Below are 9,981 nucleotides of genomic sequence, written 5' to 3' on the forward strand. Positions count from 1 at the left end.
TTTCTGACCGTCACACTCTACCTGTTGTGTTCTGATGCAGGTGATCATTTCTACGAGACCTTACGGGCGAGGCAGACATTGGCTGCAGAGGAGGGGTAGGTGTGAAATCTGCTTGGTCCTAGCCCAGGGCAATTACCCGTGGGACTTGTTACTGCTTTGTTATGGGTCTGGGGCAGATCCATTTCCTGAATGTTACACGGAGCTCACTCTGTGTTTAATCCCTGCCCCGGGAGTGTGTGATGGGACAGTGTAGAGGGAGCTTCACTCTGTGTCTGACCCCGGGAGTGTGTGATGTGACTGTGTGGAGGGAGCTTCACTCTGTGTCTGACCCCGGGAGTGAGTGATGGGACGGTGTAGAGGGAGCTTCACTCTGTGTCTGACCCCGGGAGTGTGTGATGTGACTGTGTGGAGGGAGATTCACTCTGTGTCTGACCCTGGGAGTGTGTGATGGGACAGTGTAGAGGGAGCTTCACTCTGTATCTGACCCCAGGAGTGTGTGATGGAACAGTGTAGAGGGAGTTTCACTCTGTGTCTGACCCCGGGAGTGTGTGATGGGACAGTGTAGGGGGAGTTTCACTCTGTGTCTGACCCCGGGAGTGTGTGGTGGGACAGTGTAGAGGGAGTTTCACTCTGTGTCTGACCCCGGGAGTGTGTGATGGGACCGTGGAAGGAGTTTCACTCTGTGTCTGACCCCAGGAGTGTGTGATGGGACCGTGGAAGGAGTTTCACTCTGTGTCTGACCCCAGGAGTGTGTGATGGGACAGTGTAGAGGGAGTTTCACTCTGTGTCTGACCCCGGGAGTGTGTGATGGGACTGTGTGGAGGGAGTTTCATTCTGTGTCTGATCCTGGGAGTGTGTGATGGGACAGTGTGGAGGGAGTTTCACTCTGTGTCTGACCCCGGGAGTGTGTGATGGGACGGTGTGGAGGGAGTTTCACTCTGCGTCTGACCCCGGGAGTGTGTGATGGGACGGTGCGGAGGGAGTTTCACTCTGCGTCTGACCCCGGGAGTGTGTGATGGGACGGTGCGGAGGGAGTTTCACTCTGCGTCTGACCCCGGGAGTGTGTGATGGGACGGTGCGGAGGGAGTTTCACTCTGCGTCTGACCCCGGGAGTGTGTGATGGGACGGTGCGGAGGGAGTTTCACTCTGCGTCTGACCCCGGGAGTGTGTGATGGGACTGTGTGGAGGGAGTTTCACTCTGTGTCTGACCCCGGGAGTGTGTGATGGGACAGTGTAGAGGGAGTTTCACTCTGTGCCTGACCCTGGGAGTGTGTGATGGGACTGTGGAGGGAGTTTCACTCTGTGTCTGACCCTGGCAGTGTGTGATGGGACAGTGTGGAGGGAGTTTCACTCTGTGTCTGACCCCGGGAGTGTGTGATGGGACGGTGTGGAGGGAGTTTCACTCTGCGTCTGACCCCGGGAGTGTGTGATGGGACTGTGTGGAGGGAGTTTCACTCTGTGTCTGACCCCGGGAGTGTGTGATGGGACAGTGTAGAGGGAGTTTCACTCTGTGCCTGACCCTGGGAGTGTGTGATGGGACTGTGGAGGGAGTTTCACTCTGTGTCTGACCCTGGCAGTGTGTGATGGGACAGTGTGGAGGGAGTTTCACTCTGTGTCTGACCCCGGGAGTGTGTGATGGGACGGTGTGGAGGGAGTTTCACTCTGCGTCTGACCCCGGGAGTGCGTGATGGGATGGTGCGGAGGGAGTTTCACTCTGCGTCTGACCCCGGGAGTGCGTGATGGGACGGTGCGGAGGGAGTTTCACTCTGCGTCTGACCCCGGGAGTGTGTGATGGGACGGTGCGGAGGGAGTTTCACTCTGCGTCTGACCCCGGGAGTGTGTGATGGGACGGTGCGGAGGGAGTTTCACTCTGTGTCTGACCCCGGGAGTGTGTGATGGGACTGTGTGGAGGGAGTTTCACTCTGTGTCTGATCCTGGCAGTGTGTGATGGGACGGTGTGGAGGGAGTTTCACTCTGTGTCTGACCCCGGGTGCGTGTGATGGGACGGTGTGGAGGGAGTTTCACTCTGTGTCTGACCCCGGGTGCGTGTGATGGGACGGTGCGGAGGGAGTTTCACTCTGCGTCTGACCCCGGGAGTGTGTGATGGAACGGTGCGGAGGGAGTTTCACTCTGCGTCTGACCCCGGGAGTGTGTGATGGGACGGTGCGGAGGGAGTTTCACTCTGCGTCTGACCCCGGGAGTGTGTGATGGGACGGTGCGGAGGGAGTTTCACTCTGCGTCTGACCCCGGGAGTGTGTGATGGGACAGTGGGTGAAAGATCCTTCTTCTGTCCCTTTGCTCCATCTGCTGAGCTTTCTCAGCGTACAATAGGGAACTTGGGCCTGGAGTCACACACCCTTCCTTGCATTTCAGTGTGGCATCAACACCTCAGGAGTCTGGGAATTCTGCCGATGGAATGGAGCAGGAACATCTGAAATACAGGAGGAGATGGGAATCAAAGATGTGCAACCTCATGTGAGATGCTGTCCTCCTGGTCAATGGGAGCACTCTCTGTGGACACATTTTCCCAATGTGGAACATTGCTGGCAGACTGGATCCTCTGTTGAAGAGTCTCAACATCCCGTCATGCCATTGGGTTGAGATACTTGTTCTCCTGCCCTCCCACTGTTCCAGCTCCAGCCACTCACTCAGACCCTGGCTGATCAGTCTGACCCCTACATCTTCTTCTCTGGTCAGTCGGTACTCACCCCTGATCTGTACTGGGGCTGGTCAGTGACCCTTAACCCTGTCCTTTGGCATCAGTCAGTTATTTCTGACCATGCCCTCTGGGGTCAGTCAGTGACCCCTGACCCTGACCTCTGGCTTGAGGGTCAGAGTTAAAAGCTGTGAACTGGCTTCCCTCAGGCCTCTCCCACCAGACTGTGGCAGTGTTTCTCCCCCACTGTGTAGGGGCTCAGAGCAGGTCACACCCTTCAGTGACCATGGGTCCTAGGGGAGTGATACTCCCTTCCAGGACATGGTGGGGTGTGGACAGAGAAACAATGGAGGCTGAAAGCAGCCGGGACATCTTTGATGCTGGGCCAGGTTGGTCTCCTGTCCATGTTCTTGGTTCAGACTGAGGAAGGGGTGTGCTGGGAATGCTCACTACACTTTTCCAACCTTATCCTGCATTAATCTTTTATAATTTTTGTAAGTTGTGACTAACTTTGTTGGTTTAAAAAAATCAGAAGAATGTTATTTTTATAAACCTGCTAATCTGCGACCTATTTTACATGACTCTGCAGTTTTTGTTTGTGAATGCTGGTTGTCCTGTCAGTCCCAGCTGTTTGGATTTCGGTTTTGCATTCGAAATGTGTCGTACTTTATTGTGTGCACCCTCCCTGCAGAGGAAGAAGCCATTCAGCCCATTGTGTCTGTGTCAGCCCCTTGAAGAAGTTCCCTGCTCGAGCTCTTGCCACATCCCAATCATTTCCAAGTATCCTAGATTCACCAGTCACTTACTGGCTCCTGCCCCACCCCTCTGTCTCTCCACATTGGCTAACTCCCTTCACTATCAGGTTTTCAACCCAAAACATCGACAATTACTCACCTTCACAGATGTGGCTTCACCTGCTGAGTTCTTCCAGCAATTTGCTTTTATTTTTGCTCTGGGTTCCAGCACCTGCAGTCTGCTGTGTCTCCATTTAGAGAGTCACAGAGTCACACAGTATGGAAAGAGACCCTACAGCCCACCCCATCCATGCTGACCAAGATTTCCATCTAAGCTTGTCCCAGTTGCCTGCATTTGACCCATATCCATCCAAACCTCTCCTATCCATGTACCTGTCCAAGTGTCTTTTAAATATTGTTAATGTACTTACCTCAATCCCTTCCTCTGGCTCCTCGTTCCATATACTGACCACCTCCGGGTGAAAAAGATTACCCTCAGGTTTCTATTAAACCTCCCCTCTCTCACTTCAAATGTCTCCTCTGGTTCATGACTTCCCAATCCTGGGAAAAAAAGACTGTGCATTCTACCTATGCCCTTCATAATTTTACACACCTCAGTCTCCTAGTCTCCAGTGAAAGAAGTCCAAACCTACTCAACCTCTCTCCATACCTCAGTCCTAGCAACAACCTGATAAATCTCCTCTACACCCTTTCCCATTTTCTTAAGTATTCCACCCTTTTTAGAAACGTAGAAAACCTACAGAAACCAGTCTTCCATCCTTGGACTCACTTTACACCGCATACTGTCGGAGCAGTGCTGCCAGGATAATCAAGGACACCACCCACCCAGCCAACACACTTTTCGTCCCTCTTCCCTTGAGGAGAAGGCTCATGAGCTTGAAGACTCGTACGGCCAGATTTGGGAACAGCTTCTTTCCAACTGTGATAAGACTGCTGAACGGATCCTGACCCGGATCTGGGCCGTACCCTCCAAATATCCAGACCTGCCTCTCAGTTTTTTAGCACTACCTTACTTTCCCTTTTCTATTTTCTATTTATGATATATAATTTAAATTTTTAATATTTACTATTGATTTGTACTCCAGGGAGCACAAAGAGCAGAATCAAATATCGTAGATGATTGTACGCTCTAGTATCAATTGTTTGGCGACAATAAAGTATATAAAGTAAAGTACAGCACAATACAGGCCCTTCGGCCCACAACGCTGTGCCGAACATGTCCTTACATTAGAAATTGCCCAGGGTTACCCATAGCCCTCTATTTTTCTAAGCTCCATGTACCTATCCAGGAGTCTCTTAAAAGACCCTATCGTATCCACCTCCACCACTGTCACCGACAGCCCATTCCACACACACACCACTCTCTGCGTAAAAAACCTACTTCCAAGCACCTTAAAACTGTGCCCTCTTGTGCTAGCCATTTCAGCCCTGGGAAAAAGCCTCTGACTATCCACACGATTAATGCCTCTCATCATCTTATATACCTCTATCAGGTCACCTCTCATCCTCTGTCGCTCCAAGGAGAAAAGGCCGAGTTCACCCAATCTTTCCTCATAAGGTTTGCTCTCCAATCCAGGCAACATCCTTGTAAATCTCCTCTACACCCTTTCTATGGTTTTCACATCCTTCCTGTAGTGAGGCGACCAGAACTGAGCACAGTACTCCAAGTGGAGTCTGACCAGGGTCCTATATAGCTGCAACATTACCTCTCGGCTCCTAAACTCAATCCCCCAATTGATGAAGGCTAATGCACCATATGCCTTCTTAACCACAGAGTCAACCTGCACAGCAGCTTTGAGTGTCCTATGGACTCGGACCCCAAGATCCCTCTGATCCTCTACACTACCAAGAGTCTTACCATTAACACTATATTCTGCCATCATATTTAACCTACCAAAATGAACCACCTCACATTTATCCGGTTTGAACTCCATCTGCCACTTCTCAGTCCAGTTTTGCATCCTATCATTGTCCTGCTGTCACCTCTGACAGCCCTCCATACTATCCACAACACCTCCAACCTTTGTGTCATCAGCAAATTTACTAACCCATCCCTCCACTTCCTCATTCAGGTCATTTATAAAAATCACAAAGACTAGAGGTCCTTGAACAGATCCCTGAGGCACACCACTGGTCACCAACCTCCATGCAGAATATGACCCATGTACAACTGCTTTTTGCCTTCTGTGGGCAAGCCAATTCTGGATCACATTTTTATTCAACTGTTTTGGGATCTGGGCATTGCTGGCCAGCATTTATTACCCATCCCTCAGCGCCAGCATTTATTACCCATCCCTCAGCGCCAGCATTTATTACCCATCCCTCAGCGCCAGCATCTATTACCTATCCCTAATTACCCTATGAGAGGGTGAAATTGAACTGCCATCTTGAAGCCTTGCAGTCAGTGTATCAAAGATGATTTTGCAAAGAGAGTTCAAGCATTTACATCCAATTACAGTGAAGGAATGGCTGATTATCTTTGCAGGCTTGGATGGCAGAGGGTGGTGTTCCCCTGTGCCAACTGCCTTTGTCAGGAGAGGTGGTGGGTTTGGCAGGTGCTGTCGCAGCAGCCCGGGCGAGTATCTACAGACTTCCCCTCTCTTCCACATGGCACATGGTAGCTGCACTGTGCATCATCTACAAAACATACGGCAGTTTCTCACCCAGGGTACGCCAGCCCAGGAAGGAGCTCAGACTGACAGGGGTCATTGCTTTAGCTGTGAATGAGTGTCGCAGAGCTGGTGGCTCTGTGATGGAGATCATAAAACTGTAGTAGGACAGAATGAGATCAGCTGTTTCAGGGGCCTAAGGGAAATGGGAGGTCTTCGATTGCTGTCGGTGAGTGTGGCAGTGATAAAAACAAAACATCCTAACTCTCAAGGCAAGTAGTGTGATCACACTGAAGAAGTTTGCAGAATTCAGAGTCCGATTCTTTATCAGTGTCTTTCTTTCTTTTTAAATCTTTTTATTAAATAAGTATACAAAAAGGTAAGCCATATAGACACTAATACACTGTTAGAATATAATAAAATTACAGAAGATATTAATACAAAAAAAATACTACAAACAATGTAATTTAAACATAACATACCAAGGTAACATAATAGTATACTAATTTTATATATATCAATAGAGAAAAGGAAAAAAAAACCCCCCAAAAAAACCCACCGTGCAACTAACTAAAAGCAAAGCAAAGCAATGGGCTAACTTGAAACCAGAGTTAAACTTAAAATCACGTCCTCAATCCCGACCTCCATTAAAAACAGTAAAAAAAACAAGAAGGGTATATATTACATTAAATGAAAATATTGAGTAAAAGATCTCCAAGTCTGTTCAAATTTAAATGAGGAGTCATAAAGATTGCTTCTAATTTTCTCCAGATTCAAGCATAATATCGTCTGAGAAAACCAAAAAAAGGTAGTTGGAGCATTGAGCTCTTTCCAATGTTGTAAGATACATCTTTTTGCCATTAAAGTAAGAAATGCAATCATCCTACGGGCTGAAGGGGAAAGATTACTGGAAATTTTAGGTAGTCCAAAGATAGCAGTAATAGGGTGAGGAGAGATATCTATATTCAATACCTTGGAGATAATATTAAAAATGTCTCTCCAAAAAGTTTCCAGAGCAGGACAAGACCAAAACATATGAGTTAAAGAGGCTATCTGCCCCGGACATCTATCACAGAAAGGATTAATATGAGAATAAAAGCGCGCTAACTTATCTTTGGACATATGTGCTCTATGAACAACAGTGTCTTATATGACATGACATCCTGATGAGGGTCTTGGCCCGAAACGTCAACTCTTTATTCCCCACTCACAGATGCTGCTTGACTTGCTAAGTTCCTCCAGCACTTTGCTCAAGATTTCCAGCATGTGCAGAGTCTCTCATGTTTGTGTTGTGAAATTTGTTGTTCCGCAGCAGCAGAACAGTGCAAAGGCATAAAATTACTATGTTACTGCATAATAAATGGTGCAAAAAAGAGGAATAGCAAGGTAGTTTTCATGGACTGTTGGGAAATCTGGTGGCAGAGGCATGTCTTCAGGCTCTTGTACCTCCTCCCTGATGGTTGTAATGAGAAGAGGGCACATCCTGAATGATGAGGTCCTTAATGGCTTCTCAGCCATTCTACTCATTCTGGCCACATTGAGGTTCTCCAGAAACTGCGGGAAACACTCAACAGGTCAGGCAATGTACAACACAGAGGCAGGCCCTTCGGCCCATCATGCCCATGCTGACCCCCGAGTACTCATCTCGTTCCATTCCCCTGCACTCGGTCTGTGTCCTCCTCTGCCTTCATGATTTAGGTGCTTGTCCAGATATGTCTTCAATGGAAATCAAAGTAGAGTTTATTCTCACATGCACAGGTACATATAAACACAGGTGCAACGGAAAACTTACTGCAACAGCATCAGGTAAGCAGCAAGAAAAACAAACTACAGGTAAATTATGTAAACTATTTTAGAATTAGAACAAAAAGAAACAGTCTACTGAAATGCAAAGTAGTTGTAGTGTTGCTTTACTGAGACAGTGATTAGGGTTGTGAGGGTCGGTTCAAGAACCAAATGGTTGAAGGGAAGTAGCTGTTCCTCAACCTGGTGGCGTGGGACTTCAGGTTTCTGTACCTTCTGCCTGATGGGTGCTACAGAAGATGGCCTGGTCCAGATAGTGGCAATCATCTGATGATGGATGTAGCCTCCTTGATGCAGAGCCTCCTGTAGATACCACTGATGGTGCGGAGGGACATGTCCCATCCTCTGTTCTCTGTAGTTCCTTGTGTGTTTACACATTTGCATCGTTTTGAGTCTCTATCCCTTCAGGCAGTGTGTTCCAGGCAGCAACCAACCCTCACCCTGCCCACCCAACCAGAAATACTTCTTCCAGTCCCCTCAACATACCTCCCCTTAAACCTACCTTCTGTGCACCCTCTTCATATATCAGAACAATGGCTGTTCATCAGCACAAAAATGGCAAATAGGCAAACCTGTTTCAACTTGCAGAGAAGGGGTGGGGTGAGGAAGAGGGAATGTGTGTGACAGGGTGGAGATCAGGGTTATCAGTGGGTGAAAACAAACAACAGGCACTGTTAACACGAGGAAATCTGCAGATGCTGGAAATTCAAGCAATGCACATAAAATGCTGGTGGAACGCAGCAGGCCGGGCAGCCTCTATAGGAAGAAATACAATCGACATTTCACGCAAACACGACTGTACTTCTTCCTATAGATGCTGCCTGGCCTGCTGCATTCCACCAGCATTTTGTGTGCGTAATAGGTATTGTTAACTGCAAAGGGGAATAGTGAAGTGGAACAGGCAGCATCTGTGGAGAAAATCTCCCCCCATCAGGTCCGCAGCACCAGGGAAACAGGTGCTGACCCAGATACCCCACGAACGTAGTGAGAGGTTCTGGCATGCTCTGCGAATGGCAGGATCATCCAGACTACTGGATGTTATTCAGATGTTAAAACACCAGATACATTTTATAACCACAAGAGATTCCTCCAACATTTTGTGAGTGTTACAGCCCCCAAACATAGTACATTTTAATTCACCTTCCTTAGATGTTTCGGGAATTCATAATAAATTTTCCAAAGGACTGGGTAAAGCTCTTTAGAACATGGGGACTTCATGGAGGGACCAAGCTCTCGGTGGAGGCCAGGTCGTTGGGTGTATTTAAGGCAGAGATTGATAGTTGATTGGACATGGCATCAAAAGTTACAGGGAGAAGGCCGGGAACTGGGGTTGAGGAGGAGATAGAAAAAAGGATCAACCATGATTGAATGGCGGAGCAGACTCAATGGGCCGGATGTCTTAATTCTGCTTCTATGTCTTATGGTGTTGTGTATTTAATATTTCAATAATATTTGGGTAACCTTGCCTCCAAAAGGCAACAACCTTGTTTGGAGGCTTGTTAGCCTCAATGACCAGGAAAGCTATACTGGCTAGAATCAGGACTTTATGCTCTAGCTCTTGGTAGGGTCACCATGCCAAACAGGTCAAAGGGTAGAGGCCAGACTAAGAGAGGTCCACCGGTCCTACAGGTCCTACAGGTTCAAAGTTCAGCTCAGGGCTATCAACTCTGACTAGTCAAAAAAATCGTTACTGTGTGCGACAGTATGGACAGACAGAGATGGAAGACCTTCAGTTCTGCCCTAAATAGCAGCAGCAGATGAGCAGTAGGATTGTATATATATTGGTTGATTAACCGATATAATCAATTACCAGTTATATGTAAAATCTATTAATTACATATCACTACCACTTGATAAGTGCGCACTTCACTTAAGTAAACTTGAAATTAGACCTGCGTTCTTTTACCGAATGTGTAATTGTTGAATTGTTACATCCACAGGGTGGGATCAGAGTTGTGAATTTTTATAATCCAGGTCAGGAACTGCCTGTAGGAGGGTTGTGGAGAATGTTGGGAAATTATTGTGGTAAAATTATTTTTTGTGGTGACTTTAATGCACATATTAGTTTGTGGGGCTGTGAGACTACAGATGCTAATGGTGCAGTAGTAGAGGAGTTTTTGGAAGAATATGATTTAGTTTGTTTAAATGACGGAAGGAA

At 47.7% G+C, this 9,981-nt stretch overlaps 1 protein-coding gene across 2 annotated transcripts in view; it reads left to right on the forward strand.

Annotated features, from left to right (window-relative positions):
- The window catches only part of LOC134337620 (tetratricopeptide repeat protein 24), a 57,990-nt gene extending 54,774 nt beyond the window's left edge, over positions 1–3,216 (forward strand). For both annotated transcript variants that reach the window (XM_063032796.1, XM_063032804.1), the window contains exons 11-12: positions 41–95; positions 2,374–3,216. In XM_063032796.1, the coding sequence (XP_062888866.1) occupies positions 41–95; positions 2,374–2,479 (161 nt within the window). In that variant the 3' untranslated portion in view covers positions 2,480–3,216. The remainder of the gene's footprint in view (positions 1–40; positions 96–2,373) is intronic.
- Positions 3,217–9,981: the final 6,765 nt, after the last annotated feature.

The sequence above is a fragment of the Mobula hypostoma genome, chromosome 2, assembly GCF_963921235.1.
Source record: "Mobula hypostoma chromosome 2, sMobHyp1.1, whole genome shotgun sequence".
In the NCBI taxonomy this organism is placed as follows: Eukaryota; Metazoa; Chordata; class Chondrichthyes; order Myliobatiformes; family Myliobatidae; genus Mobula; species Mobula hypostoma.